Raw genomic sequence first — 25,200 nt, 5'->3', positions numbered from 1 at the left:
CGTTATGCGGGCCTCTCACTGCTGCGGCCTCTCCCATTTGCGGAGCACAGGCTCCGGACGCGCAGGCTCAGCGGCCACGGCCCACGGGCCCAGCCGCCCCGCGGCACGCGGGATCCTCCCGAAACGGGGCAAGAACCCGCGCCCCCCGCATCGGCAGGCGGACTCTCAAGCACTGCGCCACCAGGGAAGCCCAAGGCAACTTTTGACTCATTCTCTAGCTGTGTTTTATTAGGATATAAAATAGCCAAAAGACAAAAATATACTTAAAAAATTCCTGTGATCATACCTGTAAATCGATCATGGGACTCCCAATGCGTCTCTTCCAACCTGCTGTCTTCAAAAGAGACAATAAAACAGCTAGTCCACCCAACACACCCAAAGCAATCTAAAGGAAAAAAAAAATTTGGAATTTATGTAATTTCATAATGTAATTTCATCCATGTTCAAAGATACTGTAAATAGAAAGTAAGGAAGTACTCAAAAAATGGTGGTGGAAGGTGGCTAAAAGGACATAGGAGCCAAATTTTTTTTTTTTAAAGGATTTATTGAGTTTTATAAACACTGATTAATCATCCTTGCCCTAGTGAGGTGGGTAAGAGTTATTATGCTCATATTATGGAGAGAAAAACCAAGGCAGAGAGATTAAGTGGTTAACCCAAGGTCAGGCAGTGAGTCATGGACAGCTGTCACTCAGACACGGAGTTTTATTTTTTTGCTTTTTGCGGTACGCAGGCCTCTCGCTGCTGTGGTCTCTCCCATTGCGGAGCACAGGCCCCGGACGCACAGCCTCAGCGGCCATGGCTCACGGGCCCAGCCGCTCCGAGGCACGTGGGATCTTCCCGGACCGGGGCACGAACCTGCGTCCCCTGCATCGGCAGGTGGACTCTCAACCACTGCGCCACCAGGGAAGCCCAGGAGCCAAATTTAAGGAACTCCCAATGGTCAAATCTGGGACAATTTGAGCAAGAAAATAGATAGTAATGAATTATTATTGCTAGAATAAATAAATATCCATGAGTCCATACTGATTTAAATAAATAATTGAATAAATAAATCAATGTGGACAAAGGGACAGTTCCTCCTTATAGCAGAACTTGAATTAACAAATATAGAAGAAATGATAGAAATACACAATCACCATCAGACAAATGTGACAGTAACACTTTTTACTGGCAAGAATTAACAATGGGTGCTAAAATTAGAGGGCAAAAGAATAATGAGGAGCAGGATATTTGCATAATCTCAAGTATCTCCTCACAAGATACAAGATACTTATTAATTATAAGTGGAAAAATACAGTGGAGAACTCTGTGGACACCATCTTAGCCACATGATCGAAGGTGACATCACTGTTAATAAGATACACTGACATCAAGTGTCTTCTGATATGATTTGCTGAGAAGGGTACAACATCATTTCTGTGGCATTTGTGCTAAAACTACATTTAATCATGGGAAAATATCAGATAAACCCAACTGAGGTCCAAAATACCAGTGTCAGTCATGAAAGACAAAGAACGACAGAGCACCTGTCACATCTAAAGATACACACGATGGCTAGAAGTAATATGTGACCCTGGACTGGGTCCCAAAACAGAAGAAGGATAGTGAAAAAAATCTGTAAAATCCAAAGAGTATGTAGATTAGTTAACAGGACTACATCAATATTAATTTTCTGATTAACATCGCTGTACTACCATCATGTAAGATGTTAACATTAGGGGAGGCTGGGTGAGGGATATATTGCAAATCTCTCTATTTTGACAACTTTCCTGTACATGTAAAAACTTTCTTTTTAATTAAAAAATATACTGTAAGTATTTTTAACAGGTTAAAATAAACTCACATCTGTCTGGACATGTGCTTCTCCTTGATCCATTTCATATGTGACCGAGAAAGAAACCTGATATTTAAAAGAAAGCAAATTAGCCATACTGAAGTTATATAACACAAATCTACTTTTACTATAAAAATACATTTGTAACTGAATTTTACCATAAATGCCATACTTTTGAACTATCAATGTTACTAGAGTTGACCCTTATTTGTATCAGTACATAAATGAATACGCTCTTGGGAATTATTCATGCTACTTTAAACATCCCTTTTGAACACATGTTAAAGAAAGAGGGCTTCATTAGGAGCTAGGTTAGGTTCATTAATAGCAGTCAAGCCAAATTAACCATATTTCATTTTCTGATAGGTTTCTGTAACTGAGGAGTGTGACTGATCTTATATATCAAGAATTCAGCAACTGGCTAAACAATCACAGCCTAAGATGGCAGATTAATCAAAGGGCTGAACAAGAATCTTAGGGATACCATTATATTGAGACAGTAGAAAGAAGAACCAGTAAAGGGTTAAGAGAAACAGGAGTATGAGAAGTAGGAGAGGGAAGATACCCAAGTCTTAGCAAGGTCATAAACAGGGAGTTTCAAAAAGGAGGAGGTCACCAGTAGTGTCAAATGTTGTACAACTGGCCCTTGAACAATGCAGGCGTTAGGGACACCAACCCCTGTGCAGTCAAAAATCCAGATAGAACTTTAGAATTGGCCCTCCACATCCATGGATTCAACCAACTTCGTGTAGTGCTGTGGTACATATTGAGTGAAGAGAAAAAAAAACCCCATGTATAAGTAGACCCATGCAGTTCAAACCCATGTTGTTCAAGGGTCAACTGTGTAAGTGTCAAGTTAAAGAAATAAAGCCAGTGTATGTGGAATTCATTGCTGACTTCATGAAACAGGTTTTCAAAGAAGCAAATGGCAAGAGCAAAACTGCAAATGATGAAAGAGTAAATGGTTGGGAAATCAAGGAAAGACACACGATAGCAAGCTGAACAGTTGGCAGAGTTGATGGATGATTTTACTGTTTGGTTGTGTTAGTTTGTTTTTAAGATGGGGCAACCTGAAGGGTATTATAAGCAAAGGAAAGGGACCAGCAGAGAAGCTGGCTGAATAAAGGTTGTGGGTGAAACAGGATGCTGGAGGAAGTACCCTAAACAAGTACAGGTTGAAAATTCGCTTAAGAAAGTGGGAAGGGTCCTTTTTTCTTAGAAATAGGAACAGGAGTTAGGAAAGATAATGAAACAGAGATACTTAAGTATTAAAGAGGAAATCTGAAGGAATTCATATTGGATGGTTTTGATCTGCTCAGTAAAATACAAAGATAGGTTATTTGTCTTTGGTGAGAGAGCAGCGATGTAGCTGGATACTTAAAATGAATGTAGAACTTTTACAATAGCTGTCATGAGAAATTAAGAAATAATGAAAGAACTGTACATTCTACAACTAGAATGAATTTGAGGTGGACTTCCTCAATATGGTTTTATGATTCTCTCAACTTTTTTTCCAATTTGTCAAGACTTAGTTTAGAATATTTTGGACAAGAAAAATATTTAAAGAAAACACCCAGAAGTGTTTTATGTTAAGATAAATATATTCTTGACTACCCAAGAATGACCATTCCAGGAAGACGTAAACCAGGCAGTCTTCTGTTGTTACTAAGCATGTTTCTGGATTTTCTTCTCCTCTCACTATAATGTATACAAATATAGGCAATCAAAGCTAATTTTAACATGAAATCAGGTAATACAAATGAGGATGTGAAATCTTTTAGAGAAAAGTTATTTATGTGCCTACTTTTCACTTAATGAAAGCCTGAATCCAATAGTAGCTGAGCACACGTACAAGTGCAACAGAGAGGCCAAAAGCACTGGCTGAAGAACTAGAATTTTAAAATTCAGAGAAGTAAAATAATAGAAATTAAAAGCTATTAGTGAGTCTTGGAGTAAGGAATGCTCACCTTCCAATTCTCATGTTTCTGGAGAGGACAGGGAATGAGGAAGAAGTATAGAAGGATTAGCCTGCTTTTGATCTCTATCCTCTCTCATTTACCCCTCATCAAAGCAGGGATGCTTCATCTGCCTGGCGAGGTAGAGAGGAGGAACTGTGTCATGCGGCTCGGCCTTTCCCAGGCTCATTCTCTTTGGTGTAGCCCGTTTTCAGTGTGTACATGGTATCGCTTCCATATACAGGCCCTGCCAGGCAGGGGAGGATTTTAGTTCTGTGGTTAAACCTAACTGAGTTGGGAAATAGCAGAAGACTAATTGGCTGCAGGTCCAAACTGCATTCTCTAGCTCACTTTAGCGTTACTAGTTATAAAGCTGATAATTTGATTCTCTTTCTGCCTGTTGAATTGTGTCTCTATCAAGTGGGCAAGACTGGTGAGAAGAGGAACACACATGCCCACTTAAGGTTTGAGTTCCTGGTTTAGTTAGTCAAGGAGGCAAAATCTTAACAGAAGCAAGGTGGCCAAAGAGGATGGGAGCAGATGCTGCATGGCTCAGCATACCCCAGGATACTGACAGGGAGGCCCAGCTGCTGGTGACGCTGTCTACTGACAAACATAATCCTTGCTTTTTTATACCCAAGATCCATAAGAACTCACCTCTTACCACTATTAGTAAAAAATAATTAAGTCTTGACTATATAAAGTGCCATGTTTATTTAAAACTTTAAAAAGGACTAATTGTCTTTTGACCATAACACAAACTCTATCAGCATTATACTAACACATAGAGAGGCAATGATTAGGAAGGAACTCACCTTCACAGACTGGCCGTTGGGATCCTTGATATCAATGTCACTGTAGGCAATGGTAATTAAGGGAGGGTAGATATTTCCATTTTTTGTGTTGGGTACAAGGCGGATACTGTTTAAAAGAATATTCATTTTTAGTTGTAAATACATCTAGGCCCTTAAACATAAATTTAACTTATTGTTTCTTCTGAATTGGATATGGATAGTCTTGGTGATCTCAGAACTACCAGTTACTAAAAACTAGAGGTCAAACATAAACTAATGGTAACAACATAGGCTATTTGATGTGGTCAGAACTTTATATTGAACCTCTGAGACAAATTAGAAACTCTTGTTGATCTAGGTCCTATGAAGTTTACAAATGAAATCAGTGAACCACTGTGCACCACTTTTGAGGACTACTCAAAAGAGAAGTGTTACATGAAGCCTAGAGGAAGGCAGATAATATCCTAATTTTCAAAGAAGATGAATTCTTAACAAAATACTGTGTCATATCTAATACTGTTTAGGGCACATAATGGGGTATATTTTGCTGAATTCAATGCATTAGTAATGTACAGTTTGTAAACTCAGAAAGGAAAATGCCAAGCACCAGTGGCCAGCATAGTTTCTCCAAGAGCAAATCAGGTGTGACTAGTTTCAATTTCGTTTTCACTAGGGATACTACATTAGATTGAGGGACTGCTAAAAACAGCACAGTTGGATTTCAGCAAGGTATATGACAAAACTTCTGTACTGCCTACCTCATAAGATTATCATAAAAATCGAAGTGAAAAAATAATGTATGTTGAAGTGCCAGAAAGAAGATGGTGTTGATTTTCATCAGTGTATTGAAGGTGCACATCATAAAATATTGGAGTGGGAAGGCTGGCTAAGGTCTTAGAGATAGGAATCTCACACTGGAGAAGACACATGAGGGCTGCAAGGCACTACCCTAAGGCAGGGTCATCATTAAAGTATCCTAGGAAGGAACTTCCCTGGTGGAGCGGTGGTTAAGAATCCGCCTGCCAATGCCAGGGACACGGGTTTGAGCCCTGGTCCAGGAAGATCCCACATGCCACGGAGCAACTAAGCTCGTGCAACACAACTACTGAGCCTGTGCTCTAGAGCCTGCGAGCCACAACTACTGAGCCCATGTGCCACAGCTACTGAAGCCCGCACACCTAGGGCCCATGCTCCACAACAAGAGAAGCCACCACCAGGAGAAGCCCGCGTACCACAATGAAGAGTAGCCCCCACTCACTGCAACTAGAGAAAGCCCGTGCTCAGCAAGGAAGACCCAACACAACCAAAAATAAATAAATAAATTTATTTAAAAATAAAAAGTATCCTAGGACGAGTGAGGTGTTGATAATTAATGAGGGCCAACCTAGAACAGTAGCTGTTAAAGGAGATGGAGCCGCAGGAGGCCTGCCTATTGCAATCACCTGGCAGGCTCTAACATACCTGCTTCAGCCCACTGATCTTCACTTTCCCCCTCTCAACCCATTCTAATTTAGCAGGTCTAGAGTGGGCCTACAATATGAATTTTGGCAAAAGTCCTTAATCTCTTCTGACGTAATTCTCCCCTCTATTAGTGTATCCCAATCTATCGGGACATGTAAAAACACAGTATGTATTGTTCCAGTTCAGGTGTTCTTACTGTTTTCACCTGATAATTACAGGTCAATACTTTCACTACCACATTTTCCCATATACTCCAAGCCTCACTTAGTGCATTAGACGTTTGTTTACCTCAGTGATATTTGGGTAGCAACTCGAATTAATCTTGGCTGACTTCCTAAGTCGTTTTCTCTCCCACTTAGTGCATCCACTAAGAAAATGCGCCGAGTCAGAAGCCACTTGCCAGAGCTACTGTCTTTTATAATAATAATAAAAAAAAGAGATGGCATTTAAAAAATATCTTCAATTCTTCAAGATGGCTCTCAAGGAGAACTTTTTCAGTTCTACTAATTTTTCTCAGGATACACTTTTAGCAATAAATAACATAATTTCTTAATAAGCCTGATATATTTAGTAAAAATTTCTAAATATACCAGCAACCTTACTGTTTTACTTTTAGCCATGCTATATAGAAACTTATACTCAGAGAGAATCTATGACCACTCTTATAATCTGTGATTTATTTAATTATCATGTTGGTTGACTGGTTTATTGATTTCAGCTCAGAGAAAGAGTGGTATGTATGGATGTCTTACCTTGGTTCACAAATAGTTTATTGTGCTGAAGATTTAAGTTTAACACAGGCACAGCCCAAATATATTGGTGTTGATTTTCATCAGTATATTCAAGGTACACATCATAAAATGTAGGCATGGGGAAATCAGTTAAGATCTTAGAGATAGAAATCTCACACTGGAAAAGAAAATGAAAAATGAAAGTATCCAAATTGAAAATTAGAAAGCATATTTATTATCTTTAAAAGTTTTTAATTGTAAAATGAAATATCTTTCAGTTATCTTGTTTATACACATTTCCATGTGTCTTTCAAAACATGAATACTATGTATGATTCTTTTATAAGGGCCAAAATAACTAACAGTAAAGAACCACCTGGATCTTGTCCTACAACCCATTCATTCTCAACAGTAAGTGTACAGTGAAAAGGTTTAAAAACTCCTATCCTATGGGATGAGGTCCCAATTCTTTCTCCTGATGTACACTGCTGTTTCTGATTTGGCTCCCCTTAACAGAGCCAGGTTTATCTCCCACTGCTCCCTCTCTGTCTATGGTCCAGTCACACTAATCTACTTACAGTCTCTAAATATGCTATGCTATTCTACATCTCTCTGACATTGCAAATGGTGTTTCTGCTTGACATTCCCTTCCCCACTGTGCTCTCCTGGCAAACTCATATTCATTCTACAAGCTCAAGTATCACTCACTCTGTAAAGCCTTTCCGTATTTCCCTAGGAACTGCTAATGAACCCTCCTTTGGACCAACATGGTACCTTGTTCATATCTATAGAACAACACATCACATTCTTTGCAATTCTTTGTCTGTCTATATAGCTGTTTTCTCTACTAGGCTATGAACTCCTTGAGAGGCAACCAGGTTCAATGGAAAAACCATGATTTTCAAGCCTAACAGAACATTTACTTGATGCAACACCTTGAGTAAATGACCTAATCTTACTGAGCACCATTTCCTCATTCATAACACACAAATAATATGTATTTCACATAGTTATTTCATGGATCAGATGAGATAAAAATGATAAAATGCTGAGCAGACAGCAGAGGGCATTTAACAAGTGTTGATTTTCCTGACCCAAGGTAGACACACAATAGCATTTTTTTTAAATAACATAGAAGTCATTTCTGATAATCAAAGTAAATTCACGTTCATGATAGAAAATTTGGAACATATAAAAAAGAGAAAATCACCTGTAATCCCACCATTCAGAGATAACCACTGTTAAAAATGTTTATCTTCTTCTAATCTGTTTTCCCTGATAGTATTTTTCATTGTGGTTTTAACAAAACTGGAAGCACAGTTTTGTTCTATGGTGTACGTACATGCATTTTATCAAGAAGTATTTTTGTAGACTAGTGAATTTCTTTCAAACGTTTAATGGCTCATAATATTCCTTTGTACCATACTGTAGTTGTAAAATGCATTACCAAAGGAAGGAAGGTCAGGGAGGGAGGGAGGGAGGAAAGCATGGAAGGAGAGAAAAGGAAAGCATTTTTATTTGTTTCTGGAGGGTAGAGGGAAGAGGAAGTGATAACACTTTATTGTTCATTAAAAATGAAGTAATACTTTTGCTTTATTCTAAAATGCTCAAAAGTAGAGATTATTTTTATGACCTATATGCCTAGAAGTAAATAAACAACTGATTATGATGTTTAAGACTCTATCTATGACAAGGTACTCTTTTCATGCTGATTAGATTAATGAAAACTATATCAATCGGCGAAATTATTCATTACTACAAAAAATTTCCAATTTCAAAAATTCAAAGATATTCCAATTATTGCTGATGTGAAAAAATGAAGCTAAAATATAGACTGCCTAAAATAGTTCCAACTTACATTCTGCTGATAGGTTGTTCCAAAGGAATAAGCAGCATTTAATCTTGTCTCTGTGTCTGGACAAAGCTACAGCAAAAGAATACAACTGATAAACATCTCTCACAAATGTTTTCTTTGCTTATAGTCAAGGGTTCTCAACACTCAACATGGACATATACTTTATATAATACTCATTCAATGTATCAAGGGAATGAAAAGTTAAGGGAGCATCTTTGTTATAAGTCATAACTTAGTTTTAAGAAATTCCAATTTAAAACACATGAAAAAAATTAACTCTACCAAGCAACTGATGCTTTATCCAAGCAATAATCTAGTTTTTTTCTCATCTTTGCCTCAGTCAAAAATAAGACACGTTAGGAATTCTCTAGCTAGACGCATACTCACCTGTAAAACACCTCCTTCTAAAGTTTGCCACTTGAGAAAATTTCCTCTTACATCATAAGAAGCAGCAACAAACTTCAGTTTTGTATTCTGATTAAAGAAAAACAAGAATAAAATAATGTCACATACTCTGAAACTCTATAAATATATATATTACATATAACAGTCTACACAAACTTTCAGAGTTTAGACTTCCAGAGTATATATTCAGTAAAATAGTCTATAAAATTTTTTTCATTTGTTGATTGATCTTTTCTTTTTCCAGAGATCAAATATTGAATTCAACTATCTTTACTTTGAAGCAACATTAATCTAAGTATCTCTATGATTAAACACATCAAAATAAATGGACTGGGTTTTCGCACAAAAACTATTATTTCAGAATTGAGAGGCAGTGCTGGTGACAGATAACTTCTTTTGAAACCTGTTAAATGTGGTGTGTGTGTGTGTGTGTGTGTGTGTGTGTGTGTGTGTGTGTGTGTGTGTGTGTGTATGGAGGGGGAGTAGGGGAGGGAAAAATCTGTTCTTTCATTCTAGAAGGTCAAAAAGTTGAGGTAAGAATTTGGAGCTGTGAATGCTAAGGAAAGGCATAAGAATCCCAGTCAATCTTTGGAAGCCCTTTTTTTTTTTTTTTTTTTTTTTTCCTTGCGTTATGCGGGCCTCTCACTGCTGTGGCCTCTCCCATCTGCGGAGCACAGGCTCCGGACGCGCAGGCCCAGCGGCCACGGCTCACGGGCCCAGCCGCTCCGCGGCACGCGGGATCCTCCCGAAACGGGGCACGAACCCGCGCCCCCTGCATCGGCAGGCGGACCCTCAAGCACTGCGCCACCAGGGAAGCCCCTGGAAGCCCTTTTTAAACATGTGGAGATACAGGACAGAGATGGCTTTGCATTTGGTGATGAAAACTGTCCTTCCCAACCCCATAAGTACTACTTGCTGCCATAATGACATAATCCAGAGGTATCATATACTCAAGTAAGGCAGCTAAACTTTATATTTTTAGTTCCTCAACAGCTAATATTTAGATTTAGTTTAGTAATTAAATTTTTAAAAGCCTACCAAGAATTATGACTAGTAATATTCTTGTTACCTTTTAAAATTGTAAATCAAAATGTAGTTATCCTTCAATAATATAGTGACTTGTACCTTGTTTTCCCCTTTAAAACTGAAATTTGTAGGAAGAGGTGTAGTACTGAGTACTTGAGGTGCTAATCCTAGCTGGTCTCCATAGAACAGCCATGGAAGATTCTGTCTCCTATAAACAATCACAATTGTTTTAATAATGGGGAACAATTCTTAATATGTATTTGTGAAAGTAATTGCACTGAATTTCGTCAAAATGATGGTTCGTCAATTAGAAGAGCCTTACCAAAATGAAACAGAATGAACAGTGCCCAGTCCAGCAGTATTTTCAAAGATAAATTGAAACAGTCGACATGCATCAAAAGTGGTAGAGTCATAAGAATTCATATTCATCACACACATATTTCCAAGAGCTTGGCAAGATGTTAGATTGGCATACACCTACAAGAGAGCAATGACAAAGAAATGTATGGACTTTAACATCCTAAGCAAAAGTTGACATAAAAATTATGCTCAGTTTTAACTTAACCTATTTTGCAAATTCTTTTTCTGGATATTCTTTTGCTTTTAATACCTTTCCTCTAATTTAAGTAGAAAAGAACTTTCTATATGGCAGATAAATAATCTGTACATTTTAACTGTAAATTTTAGGTGGAAATATAAAGACAAGCAATTAAAAGAAGAACTAACAGCATGACATTTAAAAAAACTATTATGCAGAATAATTATTTTTGAAAGAATAATAATTTGTTCCTATATTAGAGCTCATGCATATAAATCTAATCCATTTTAAGTAATTTGTTTATGAACAGCAAAATAAGATCATTTGTTGAGTTTGCCCCTCAAACTTCATTTTCAGTTTTCCCTTTCAGGAAAAGACCACTCCATTTTTAATTATTCAAATAAAAATCACTGCAGTAATATTCTTTCTCTCCCTTCTCGTATCCAGCTCACCATTAAATCCTATTGGCTGAATCTTCAAAGTATATCCAGAAGCTAAACATTTCTCACACTTCCATGGCACCACTCTTGTCCACGAGTCCACTTTCTCTCGCTTGGATTACTCTAATACTCTCCTAAATGGTCCCCCCGCTTCTGTCTTTGCCCCAACAAAATGTGCTCTCCATATTAGAGTGATCTTTTCAAAACCTGAGGTCAACCATTGTCTTCCTTTGCACAAAATCCTCTACATCCCTTCCAGTAAACTCCAAGTCCTCACCATAGTCACTCCCTTCACCCGTGAACTCATCTCTCCACTTTCCCTGCTCACTCTGCTCTAGCCACTCAGGTCTCCTTCCTGTTTCTTTAGCATGAACACCAGAGAACTCCTGCTTTGGGACCTCTGCACTTGCTGTAGTCTCTGCTTAGAATACTCTTCCCCTAGATATTTACAAGGCTCTCTTCTACTTCCTTCAGATCTTTACTCAAATATCACGCTCCCAGAGATGCCTGTCCTGACCACCCTCCATAAAATAGCACCACCTTCCACTCTCTATGCTCTTTATCCTGATTTATTTGTCTTTATAGCACTTAGCACCACCTAACATTTACTTACAATATAATTCCACGAGGGATTTTTCTCTGCCTTTTCCTGAAATAGATAACTTAAAGATTTGAGAACAGGGCCTGGCATACAGTAGGTCATCAATAAACATTTACTAAATGATAGTATGAATCAGTTTCCCCTAACATTCAATTTCTGCTGAATAAGCTTGGACACATTCAATTTACGAATAATGAAATGTGAAATAAATAACATTTTCTTTAGTATTCTCTTTCAGTCCACTTAGAAAGGGTTTATTTTTCTTATAGAAAATGACCAAGGAGATATATCTACTTAGAGAGAAAAGTTAATTATTAAGTGTGGAAAAAAATGGTATCAATTCTTTGAAATGGAATCAAATTATTTTCTAGAAATTCAAACATACCCAACAAGCAGCTGCTGATGATTGCAAATACTCTGCAAACCATTCTGAAGTGAAAGACATGCCCTGTAAACACAAAGATGAATTTTAGTTTTAAGTTCAAATAGAAATTCCTTAACCCTACACTGTTTAGAAGACATTAATATGCATATTGCTGAGTCGGAAATAACTAACATTACTTTCTCAATATTATCAGAAAAATAGATTCTAATGGGAATATAAGAATTAATTCTAAGCAATGTCAGTAATTACAAATAGGACTGAATTACAAAATCACATCACTTAGGCAAAGGATATAAGGAAACAAAGTATGTCTATAATAAAAAAAAACAACAAAACACTATTATGCCCATTTCACTAAAACAAAAAACAAAAATCAAAGTGCAAAAAAATAAAAGAAAAACTAGATTCTGACTTAGTATTGGTTAATATTTGCTGATTTAGGATTATTACACTGTATTAAATTGGCAAGTAATAAAAAAGAAATATTTGTGAATGATTTCTAAGCAACTGGAGACTGGGGATATACACAGTAACTAATATGTAAAATCTCCAAAGTGGTGATTCTCAAACAATGATGGGTATCAGAATCAACTGTGGAATTTCCTAAAAACAGAAAATGCTTGGCTTCATTCTAAACCAAATGAAACAGAATGTCTAGGATGAGATCAAGGCATACATGTGCTCTGAAAGCTGCAGATACAAGCCTCTAGTTAAGCACCACTGCTGTAAAGTTCATCTGCATATCTTGTTAAAAAATGAGACACCGAGAAGCACCATTCAGAATAAATTCTCTGAACATGGACAATGGAGATAAAACCAAATTATATGAATTGTGACACCACAATTGTCAAGGAAATCTAAAATAGAATTATAAGTCACTTCATTATTCATTATTTTCATCTCTTCAATAAGCAAAAATTCTCATTTTGTAAGAAAAAAACCTATGCGTACAAGGTTGACTAACACACACAAAAAAACTGAGCAAAAATGGAAAGCAATAACAACAGTACTGGCAAATGCATGTAAAATGAAGCCACAGACAATGCCAGTGATAAAGTTGTATGATCCTTTGTAAAACAATATCCACAGAATTTTTAGAAACACTTAGGAAATTTGTCTTAAGGCAATAATCTCTCCAAAAGGAAAAACACAACTTTGTGCATAAAATGGTTGACAGCAATATTATTAATAACAGAAAACCTAAATAGTCAATAGACATACAATTACATGAATTTCAATGCATAAACTAGAGTATTACGTAACTATTTAAAATTATAATTACATTGGTTGAGACTGGAACACAGTATACAGAAACCAAGGTAGTACCTAAAGACTGAAAGAGACATGTCAGAATAACACAGGGGCTATACCAAAGGGAAGTCCAAATTTGAGGCAATTTGAGCTTTGAAAAGAAGAGTAACAGTGACAGATTATAACACACTCATGATACCTGGAGTTTGCAGTAAAGCTATAAAAAAAAATAAAAGCACGGAGAGAAAAGAAAGCACTCTTTATAGAAGACTGCTAACTAAAAATATAAAGGGAACAACAGAATTGTGAAATCATTTTGAAATAAGCAATTTAATAATTGATTCAGGTAAGGTTCATCAATGGCTGCTAAAACAGATATGTACATAGTCTCAAAGTAAAATCTCAGACTAACTTATTAGTCACAGTATCTTACCAATGGAGAGAAGTGGCAGACAGCACCATGACCAGGCAGTCAATTTAGCATCACCACTAACTGAACATCCTGACATTATGTGCTCCTTGTTGATGCAATGGGCTATACACAACACCTATACCATATTTTTGCAAAAAGACATTTCACTGAGTCTAGTCATGAGAAAAATCCAGAGTGTGGGATGCTCTACAAGAAAGCTGGCCTTGACTCTCCAAGAGTCAATGGACCGCAAAAAGAAAAACAAAAAAAAAAAAAAAAAAAAAAAAAAAAAAAAAAAAAAAAGCCAAAACAAAAACAAAAAACCCAAAAAGCAAAACAGAACAAGGGTCTCTCTGTTCTAAATTAAAGGAGACTAAAAAGATTAACTCAGTGCGGAGTCTTTCACTGACCCTGGGTCCCCTTGCCAAAAAAAAGAGGGGAGGGATAAAAGACTTTATTGAAACAAGTGGGGAAATTTGGATATGAACAGTATATCAGGTAAATTCTATCATATTAATTTTAATCTTATTAGGTGTGATACCAGAAAAATGCCCTTGTTCTTAGGAGCTACATAATAAAGTACTTAGGAGTGAAATGTTGTATAGCTACAACTTATTTTCAAGTGGCTCAGAAAAAAATATGGATGTGTATGTGTGCATATGCATACATTCACATACACAGAGAGAGATAAAGCAAATGTGGCAAAACATTAATAATTGGTTAAACTACTAAAAGATATATGCACAATTATGATTTTTTTCAACTTTTCTGCAACTTAAAAATTTTTCAAAATTAAAGTTGGGAAAACAAACCAAGATGTAAGCTGTTTTTGGAAAAAGGGAATGGGAAGACACTGATTCATATATTTGGAAAGTTTTTATCGATTGTCTGGTATATTACTTGAGGAGGATTGGATGTCTCTCATAAAATTATATAAAACTGTAAGATACAGAAATAGTTATAGATGTGTGTATGTATATACATAATGTGTGTATATATTTTCTAGCTATGTCTGCTAAAGAGGGCATACTAAGCATGGTAAGCTTGGTTTCTAAGTATTATCCTTAAGAGCTTCTTAGAGAAATAACTGTTTCCAGGGCTGAAGCAGGAAAAGTACAAGATGAGCCTGGAAATCTTATTGTGCCAGAAAGTAAGGAAATGCTCAAAGAATGATAGAGATATGTCAAAAAGACATAGGAACCAACTCAAAGGGGCTTCTAATAATGGCCAAATCTATGAAAATTTGAGCACCAAAACAAATAATAAATATACTGGATAATAAAAAATGAATAAAATAGGAACCCACAAATCCATGCTGTCCTTACTGAACAAATAAATATATAAAGGTGAGGAAGGGAAAATTCCTTACAGTAGAACGTTAATAATGTGGAAGGAATGATAGAAACATTTGGCAACCATCATAGTAGTGGTTGATGAAGGCAAGTGACATCAGTGGAAACTAAAGCTACTTAGTTTAGAGAAGGTTTAGAGAAGAAGAAGTGTAACCTTGGAAATTCTCCTCAAAAATACTACCAAATACAGGGGCTTCCCTGGTGGCGCAGTGGTTGAGAGTCTGCGTGCTGATGCAGGGGACACGGGTTCGTGCCCCGGTCCGGGAAGATCCCACATGCTGCAGAGAGGCTAGGCCTGTGAGCCATGGCCACTGAGCCTGCACGTCCAGAGCCTGTGCTCCACAATGGAAGAGGCCACAACAGTGAGAGGCCTGTGTACCGCAAAAAAATAAATAAATAAAATAAAATAAAATAAAATACTACCAAATACAAAGGGAAAATGGTAACTTAATAGCAGATGTGGTGAATTTACAGCAGGGGGTGATGGTTAGGTTGACACCACCAGCGGTGGGACAGATGGACATCATGTGTCTCCTGATGTGACGCAATGGATTGAGAAGAGCACAACATCTTTTTTGTGGTTTCCTGCCAGCCATGTCCTGATTATGAAAAAAGACTGGATGGACCCAGGTTGAGGGTCACCGTCTGGATTGTAAGGCCTGTAGTCTTCAAAACTGTCAAGGGAGGGGACTTCCCTGGTGGCCTAGAGGTTAGGATTCTATATACTACTCTTTGTATTACAAGGCCACAGTTTTCACTACTGTGGCCCAGGGTTCAATCCCTGGTCAGGGAACAAGATCCCGCAAGTCATGTGGCATGGCCAAAAAAAAAAAAAAAAAAAAAAAGAAAAAAAAAAAAAATAGGAAAATGACAAAACTGTCGAGTTCATGAAAGGCAGGGAAAGACTGAGGACCTGTTTCAGACTGGAGGAGACTGAAGGGGACATGACCTCTAAATGACAGGTAATCTGAGACCAAATACGAAAAGCAGACATTGTTGGAATTTTTGGCAAAATTATTTTTACTTATTTTGAAAAGGAAAAAGTGAAAAATTAAAGGCCTGCAAATTTGATAATGGTATATGTCAGTATAACCAGAGACTGGAGAAGAATGCCCCAGAAAACATGAATCTTATTACAAACGAGCCAATTTTTGGATGATCTTAAGCTCCCTATGTATATGTCTATTTTAGTATTTGTTTTTCAGCAAATATTTGGTACTTGCCTGTAATACCACAAGACTATACTGGAGGAGAGGAATTTTTGCTTTATTCATGAGGATTCCAGATTCCACCCTCATCACGGCTATCCTTGCAGCCCCCCTAGTCACTCCCATTTATTCAGTGATGATTGTAGCAACCAGATCCTAGCCTGTCCACACAAGCTCTACTCATTAACTGACTCCTAGTTAGTCATCTAACTCCTATTCTCTCGGACTGATGGCCTCTTCAGTTCCAATTCATCCACTTCCCATTTTACATACCAGATCTTGTCATCACCAGATTCTGTTGCAAAAGCTCTATCTGCCATCACACTCTCATCTATAAACAAGGAACTTGGCCGGATACAAATAATCCTCAAATCTCCAGTGACTACCATGTACAGGCTCTGTGAGGTAGGTATTATTATACCCAACCTACAGACAATAAAACTGACGTTTAGAAAGTCCAAAGGTATAAAACTAATGACTGGTAAATCCAGGGTTCAAACCTAGAGTCTCTGGTGCTCTTAACTATATTATACTGCCTTCTTTATAGGATCTATAAAAGACCTTTCCAGCTTAAACATTCTGAGATCCACTGAAAAAGAAATGAGCTAAGGTAGAGAAGAGAGCAACTGTACTTATAAATTATAATGCTGAGTTGTTGTCTAATGTTTCTTACTGACTGATAATTTCTGTTTTAAAGTGATTTACACATAAATGTTTCTCATTTTAGTCCCAAATTAATTACCAAAGGAAGAAATGCAGAAATATCCTTAACAATAGAACAAAAAAAAAACTGAAGCATACTCACAAGATCTCCATAACGTGCAGCTGAAATCATACGTGGAGGAAAATTCCCTGTGCTGCTGAAACATAATCCCCCTGTCTTCATTAATAAATAAGAAAAAAAAAAGTTTATGGAAGAATATAAGTAATTTAATTTAAAAGTATATACATTATCAATTTGATTAGACTTACTAAAATGTTAGGTTCTGAACACACACAGGACCTGCTGGTATTAATGAATGTTGGTTCACATTGGACACACCTGTCAATATAACAAAAATAATTTGTTAAACGTTAATAAATTACACTAGCCCTAATTTAATTGAGAACTTGTCTTCCTAACTGATTAGATTAGAATAGATTCATTCAACTAAGCAATTACTTGTAATAAAGTAAACATATTAAAAGTATTAATGCTGATATACTACTTTTTGTATTACAAGGCAAGGTATAAATAAAATTAACCAATAATAGGCGAATACTCTTTTGAAACCGCAGGTAATATAAAATAAATAGTATTGAACAGCAAAGATGGTTAAGTCACTCAAATAACAAAAGAGCCCAACAAACTCATATAAATGAAACCAAATCCATTTTTATAAGTAGCTATTATCGAATATACTTTCCTTATTTTTCTGCCACAAAGCGAAAAGGTAACATACGCTGAGAAGAAACGAGTATCTATACCCTCATCAAACCTACAACAAACACTCTTAAAGCCTTTTCATCGTCTTTATTTATTTTAGGAAAATACTTTATATTTTTCATTAATGAATGATTTAGAAGGAGGGAGGGAGGGCAGTGGACTAGTGGGGACATTGATAGGTTTCTATGGGTACTCATTACTTACAAAATAGAACAGGTAGGAGGAGGAGCTGGGGCACAGCACAGAACCCAAACTAGGCTTAGGGAGGTATAAGAGGGGAGGAACAGGGGATCAACCCAGTTGTCTGTATTAGGATGCTACAACCTAGGTCAGCCTGAGAGAAAAGATGATCCAACACTAAGTATCCCCAGGAGAAACTGCTCAAGTATTTTCTATCTCAAATTTGGGAACTGAAGAGAAAACGGTATTTAGAGGGAGGTGAGCATGTGGCAACTAAAAGAATTGAACTGGAATAGGGATGATGTGTTTGAGTTAAAGAAAGGGAGGGGTGTGTGTGTGGTGTGCAGGTATGCATGCATAAATGGGGAACAGGAAGTGACAGAGAATAAGGCTATAAACCAGGATACCTGGGTTATGATAATTACCATCACATTTATTAACATATTTTTATGTAATATAATATATAAAGATAGTACCTAGTATATAATAAGTAGATTGCAAATAAAAGTTACTATTATATACTATGCATTATATTATAGATTATATACAAATTACGTGACAAACAAAAATAGCACTTTTTTTTTTTTACTGAGCACTTACTCTGTAGTACTTAGCTAAGAACTTTAGGTATGTAAAGTATGTTTCTGAGCTGTGGTAACAGCCTATGAAGTGGGTGGTATGTCCCCATTCTGAAGACAAGGAGACAGACTTATTGAGCAAGGTCAAACAACCAACAAGACACTGAAACAAGAATTAAACCCTATTCTGTCTCATTTTCTGGGCCTCAGCTTCTTTACCTGTTTATTTCTATCCTTCCTTGGGTTATTGTGAGGAGCAAGGAATCTGATAGGAAAGGCACAGATTCTACATAAATATAAGATATTAATGAAGTCAGCACCCAGCACACCGCTTACCTGTTTCCTAAAGCATTTGCTATTGTAAAAGAGTTTTCACTTTCCTCACAGAGCTTACAAGTTGCTTGAGACAACAATGTTCCATTAACATCTCTTTCCACTAAACAATTTAGAAACAATAAGATGTTAACTCATAGTCAATATATAAGCTTCTATACACTTAGTAAAACCCAGTTGTAATTATTATTCTAGTAATTCTCAAAACAACTTGTTTGCATAAAGACATGTCAAGCACCATCCATAATAAAGTATTGAAAAGTGAAGCCTTCCCCATTCCCACATAAAAAATACAGAAACCAGGGCTTCCCTGGTGGTGCAGTGGTTGAGAGTCCGCCTGCTGATGCAGGGGACACGGGTTCGTGCCCCGGTCCAGGAAGATCCCACATGCCGCGGAGCGGCTGGGCCCATGAGCCATGGCCGCTGAGCCTGCGCATCCGGAGCCTGTGCTCCACAACGGGAGAGGCCACAACAGTGAGAGGCCCACGTACCGTAAAAAAAAAAAAAACATTATTTGTTAGAAAATAATCTAAATATTTTAAATAGCAAAATGCTATGAAATACCATGGAATGGATTAAAAAGAATGTGGTAGATCTAACAGGTCATACCATTAACTGAAAAAAGTATGCTGGAGAACAATGTTTTTGGTATGAAATATTTACATAAAAAATACCACTTATATTTCCTGTGGTTACAGTGTATACAATGTACATTAAACACAGGAAAAAAAAAGTCTATAAGGACACATTCTAGAATCTACTTCTTACCTAAAATATGGCCAGTGGGACAGTGGCACTTTCCTTCTGCAGTTAAACCACCAGGGCAAGAAATACAGTTCCAGCCATCTCCAGTAACACCTTTCTAAATTAAAAAAAAAAAAATTATTTTCCCTTTCTTAATTAATGTTCTCCTTCTTAATTTATCATGTAAGTCCAAAAAGCCACAATAGTGTATAATTTGCAGGAGATATGCAAATAAATTATATAAATATGAGCCACATAAAGATTTCCTGGATAGACAATTTGTGCTTATATTCAAAAATCAAGCTATACGTTATTACTATAAGTACTGACTACTATATTATTATTACTATAAGTACTGACTACTATTAACTCCAGGCAATAGTTCTTTCTTCCTTATGATTTTCAATTTAAATGAGTCCTTACTCTCATAATTAATAGTCATTCAGTTTTTCCATTTACAAAGAAAAAATGCAATGAAATTCAACGCTATTTAATCAACAGATAGCCAATTAATAGTTTAGTCTTATCTGTTCTAAAATAGTTATTCTAATTTTTAAAAATTCAAATATGCTTTTAACAATTAAGTTATGATTTAAAATGGATGAATTTTATGGTAAATAAATATAAAGTTGTTTAAATTATGAGATCTTTCCTTTTATCCACTAATAGTTTGTACTAGTAAAGGTTTTTGATAAAATATGACATCATCAAAAATTGGGCTTATAATATCATATGGTTTAGAAAGAAACCTGGGGTAAAAATACAGTAATTTTATTACAAATATGTATGTAACCAAAATTAATAGAAAACAATGGTAACAACAAAACAATGCCACAAATTATTTTAGGTTTTGGTAGAAAAGACTGGATATATCAAGAAATGCTCCTATATTTGTTAGTACATTTATATATGTAGGACTATTTAAAAATTATGATAACTTAGTAATGTCACTGAAAAATAAATCTGCTTTGGCACCATTTCATATTAGCAGCTTTTTATCACTGTAATTCAGCTAGGGTCAATATTTCCAAAAATATAAAGTTTCAAAATGATCATCAAACCTGTAAGTACTAGTCATAAACAAGGACTGGTTTATATATTAAATATTAAATTCCCAGACTCAATTTTTTTAATACAATAATGAGAAGAAACATTACTATAAAGGCAGAACTGGCACACTGACTCCTAATTACCCAAAATGATTCAAATATATATTTCTGTTAATTAAGAATCATCATATATAGTAACTATTCATTTACTAATTTTCCAAAAATTATGATATAATGAAATGATTAACAAAACAGCAACAGATATTAACCTATTTACTGATGAAACTGGCATTTCATGAACTTATCACTCAGATACCATTATGAACATGAATCATTATATAAAACTGTTGACACTAAATCTAAGACACTGAACTCACTCTGTACCAAATGATACACACATGCAAAAGTGCTCTATATATGTATCATTCACTCATCTATTGATATTTGCTTTTATAACTCAGTTTCTCTATGAAATAAAAATAAAGACCCTCAAATTTTCACAGCTTTGTGTTTTTTCAGATTTCAAGTAAAGCAATATCTTTGTTTTTCTCCAAGTTTGCAAAATTGCACTGATCTCCCAAAATTTACTCTAGTAAAAACAAAGTTGGCTTAATAATTTTAAAATCTGTGGGAAAATATTAGAGTACAGCATTAAATTGTAGTTTAAAAAACAAAGGTATTTAATTTACTATTTTTTACAGTAAGATTATTTTTTAAAATAAATACTCCATACCATGTTTTCTGGGCACTTTTTACAAATAATATCAGGTCCTCCATTATTAGAGATCATCTGAAATCCTGGTAGACACACACATACAGTTCCTAAAAAGAAAAGAGCTAATTTTGACCTTGATAAATAAAACTCCAAGATAGGAAAATTTTAATAACTCTTAAGATCTTGAGAAGTAGTAGTTAAGAGCAAGACAGCAGAGGGACTTCCCTGTGGAGCAGTGGTTAAGACTCTGCGCTCCCAATACAGGGGGCTGGGGTTTGATCCCTGGTCAGGAAACTAGATCCCACATGCATGCCACAACTAAGAGTTGGCATGCCACAGCTAAGGAGCCCACGAGCTGCAACTAAGGAGCCCTCCTGCCACAACTAAGACCCAGCGCAACCAAATGAATAAATATTTTTTAAAAAAAAAAGCAACACAGTGGAGCCAGTACTGCCTAGGTTCTAATCTTGATTCTGCTACTTAGCTGTGTGACCCTGAGCAAGGTACTGAACTGCTCTGTGCTTTGGCTTCCAATTTGGTAAAATGGGAACAACAAACAGTACCTACTTCACAGGGTTAATGTAAGTTAGTTATTATCTGTAAAGGTCTTAGAATCCATCTGGCACACAGTAGGTATTGTGTTTGCTACCATTTTAAGTGCAAGCATAAATAAACTATTAAGTTATAACTATTAAACTAATAACCAAACTACTGATTAACTGCTATGGGAGATTTTACATTTCTATTTCATCCAACCATACACATATATTCAATTAATTCAAATTTACTTTGTCAAAACAAAACCTTATTAGGAAAATTATCTCAATTCAAATAAATCACTGTTTTTCTCTGTTTGGAAAGATAGTAAACTGTATAAGATAATCACTACTCAATTTGCTGGATAGGTAAGGACAGCATTCTCTAAGAAGGCATTAAGTGGATACAGCACCCATAGGAATCCATGTAGTAGAATGTTTATGATATCAGGGTTCATAACTATGAACCTTACACTTTAGAGTCTGGGAAATGCTTTCTCATTCATATTTCCTCACCTGAGAATCCTGACCTGTCCTCACAGTGACTTAAATAAAGATACATCAAATTTCAAGATGGCAGAAAGTTAATACCTGGGTGCCCACACCGAGATTAAAAACATTCTAAACTTTGTAATATGGGAAAAGACTTATTCTGAGCAGTTTCAGTGAGGACAACTAGGACCAAATGATGAACGTCTCAAGAAAAAAAAAGTTAAGTTTAATCTAAAGAGACTTTAAGGGCAATCAGTAATATTCAACAATGAAAGGGCTAAATCCTAAGGAAATCTATAATATTACGGAAAGACTGCATAGTGGAAACACATAGGTCAAGACTGAGGGCAAAGAGACAGGAGTTCTTCCTGTCCCCAATTTAGAAGACAAAGAAGACATTACAACCTCATCTGGGCTTCCATTTCCGTATCTGTAAAACAAGAAGACTGGACCTGATTACAGTTAAGGTCCCTTCCAGCTCTAAATTCTGGGATTTGAAAAGATCAAAAACTATCAAAGTTTACAAGCGCTAATTTGCATTCCCTCCCTGACCTGTTCTGTCACCTGCTCCTCTGCACCTCAGATTACTTCTCTATTTTTCTTCCTTCGGTAGTCAGCTTTCCAGATGCCTCCCTAAAGACCTCCCGGATGAGGAATGGGGGACTGGAGCCGAGAAATTAATTACGACAGACTATGAGGTAGCGGATTCAGGGTTTCCCCAACCTCACTCGTGTGCAAGCTTCAATCCTCCAAGGAAACCCTCCTCTCAGGCGTTGGCAGTTAACCTTCCTGAAACATTCTTCCGCAGACGAAAAGATATTTTAGTGACGAGGGGTCTGGGGACAGCATCAAGGCGGAGGTGTTACTTTGGCTAGGGCCCATCCCGGACCGTCTCACCTCGAGCATCCTGCCTCTGATTGGCTCCACACGCGACACAGGAGAGCGTGGAGATATCGAAGTACTGGTTGGGGCCGCACGACTCCGGCTGCCGGAAAGGGAAGAAGAAGGTCTGAGCCTGTAAGACGCGAAGAAGGACCAACAAGAGGAACAGAGTCACACCCGCAGCGTTTAAGGTGGACCAAGCCGCCATTGCCACCACACTTCCGCGTCCGCCCGTCACCATGATGCACACACTAGCGGCCGCGCAGTCTCCGGCGCCCCATCAGCCTCCGCGACAACTCTGCAGAGCTGATTGGACAACTGCGGTCCGGAAGTGTCTGCCTGCGCTGCCTGGTTGCTAGGTTACCAAAGCCGCGGGAAGTTGGCTGCTCTGGGAAAGGATGAGTTAGAGACAAGCTAACCCTGGAGCCTGGCAGGTGGGACCGGCTATTTAAAGCGTTTGCTTCAAACTCTGCTACACGTGAAATCAATTTAGGAGGTCGCGAAATAGATAACCACAGAAAAGAAAATACCTGATTTTTATCACACAAATTAAGTATTGCTTCATTAAACTGTTAAATGATATTTACATCAAAATTTACACAGACTAGGTCATTTTCGTGGTAAAGGAGACATTCCAACAATGTATTTGTCAAAATACATTGGTCAAAAAAGTAGGAAAAACACTGATTTGAAATAAGCAATGTTGGAAGATTGGCTCAAGCACTAAAAACAGATCTTTCCTGACAGACCTTTCTTTGTGTTTCCATTTTCTGTGTTTTAAGCATAGACATCATGTTTATAAAATGAGATCTTTAGTCCAGTTGTGAATAAAAAAGGGACTTATTTTTTAAAATCAAATATACACATACATGATTGTTGTCTTTCAAAATGGGCACTCTTGGAAGCTGTTAGCTTCCAAGAGGGTGTGTATGGTCAGTGGCAGGAGATGAGGCTGGAAAAGTAGGAAGAAATACAAATGAATGTTCTCGAATGCCTGTTATTTGCCTATCATTGTTGATCAGATTTGCATTTTAGAAAATATTCTAGAAAAGAGGTATATGTAAACCTCTAGAGGTAGAGATCACTTGGTAAGCTAAAGCAGAAATCTAGGGTCTAAATAGGGCAGGGGAAGAAGGGAGAGGCAGGAGAAGATAAATGAAAGAGCTGTTTAAGAGGAAGAATTGTGAGAATTTTATGACTTGGATAGAGGAAGTAGACAGGAATAAGAATTGTTCCCAGGTTTTCTGATTTGGGTGGCTGGGTGAACTGTGACATTAAAGGAACATAGAAAATACTTGGGGCAGATAAAGGCTTCTTACTGATTAAAGAAAAAAATTTAAAGGTAGAAATTCAACTTATAGGAATTATCTAATATGTTGGTGGGAGTTAAGACCATGGATAATAATTGAAATAACTGATATTAATTTCTTGCTTTCAATGTGTCAGGCACTGAAATATCTCATTTGATCTTACATTGGGACCATTATCATCACCTTTACTTTACAGATGAGAAAACCAAGGCTCAGAAAGCATCTATGACTTCCTAGGGTCACACTCAGATCATGATTCTAACCCTGACAATTTGACACCAGGGGCCACGCGTTTTTAACCCTGATTCTTTTGTGGCTTCTCCCGTTGCGGAGCACAGGCTCCGGACGCGCAGGCTCAGTGGCCATGGCTCACGGGCCCAGCCGCTCCGCGGCACGTGGGATCTTCGCGGACCGGGGCACGAACCCGTGTCTCTTGCATCGGCAGACGGACCCTTAACCACTGCGCCACCAGGGAAGCCCTAACCCTGATTCTTTACTGGTGCTCTTGAGTCCCTGGATGTGCTTTCCTGGGCATTAACAAATAAAAGGGAAAGGTAAGTGAGTCCATGAGGGGATTAATGAACTAAAATACTACAAAGAACATGAAGGCTAAATGCAAAGTGCAGAAATGGAGGTTGTGGTCAAAAGGGGAATTAGGTCAAAATCCTACAATTGGGGCCTTTTGTGTGGTGAGTCTTGCACTCTT

General features: G+C 37.1%; 1 protein-coding gene across 1 annotated transcript in view; it reads right to left on the bottom strand.

Moving 5' to 3' along the window:
• TMEM67 (transmembrane protein 67) overlaps nt 1-23,431 on the bottom strand; it is a 46,799-nt gene extending 23,368 nt beyond the window's left edge. The window contains exons 1-16 of the mRNA XM_007453236.1: nt 23,200-23,431; nt 21,293-21,381; nt 19,535-19,628; nt 18,770-18,869; nt 17,222-17,291; nt 17,055-17,129; nt 12,027-12,089; nt 10,385-10,539; nt 10,162-10,270; nt 9,019-9,105; nt 8,635-8,700; nt 6,799-6,955; nt 6,335-6,458; nt 4,607-4,712; nt 1,846-1,902; nt 287-385 (exon numbers count right to left, since the gene is read on the bottom strand). Coding sequence (XP_007453298.1) covers nt 287-385; nt 1,846-1,902; nt 4,607-4,712; nt 6,335-6,458; nt 6,799-6,955; nt 8,635-8,700; nt 9,019-9,105; nt 10,162-10,270; nt 10,385-10,539; nt 12,027-12,089; nt 17,055-17,129; nt 17,222-17,291; nt 18,770-18,869; nt 19,535-19,628; nt 21,293-21,381; nt 23,200-23,425 — 1,677 coding nt within the window. The 5' untranslated portion in view covers nt 23,426-23,431. The remainder of the gene's footprint in view (nt 1-286; nt 386-1,845; nt 1,903-4,606; nt 4,713-6,334; nt 6,459-6,798; nt 6,956-8,634; nt 8,701-9,018; nt 9,106-10,161; nt 10,271-10,384; nt 10,540-12,026; nt 12,090-17,054; nt 17,130-17,221; nt 17,292-18,769; nt 18,870-19,534; nt 19,629-21,292; nt 21,382-23,199) is intronic.
• Between the last annotated feature and the right edge of the window lie 1,769 nt (nt 23,432-25,200).

Source organism: Lipotes vexillifer, unplaced genomic scaffold (assembly GCF_000442215.2).
Source record: "Lipotes vexillifer unplaced genomic scaffold, Lipotes_vexillifer_v1.1 scaffold1038, whole genome shotgun sequence".
Classification (NCBI taxonomy): Eukaryota; Metazoa; Chordata; class Mammalia; order Artiodactyla; family Lipotidae; genus Lipotes; species Lipotes vexillifer.
Note: the sequence above shows the minus strand (reverse complement) of the source record. Positions and strands in the feature narration are given on the sequence as shown.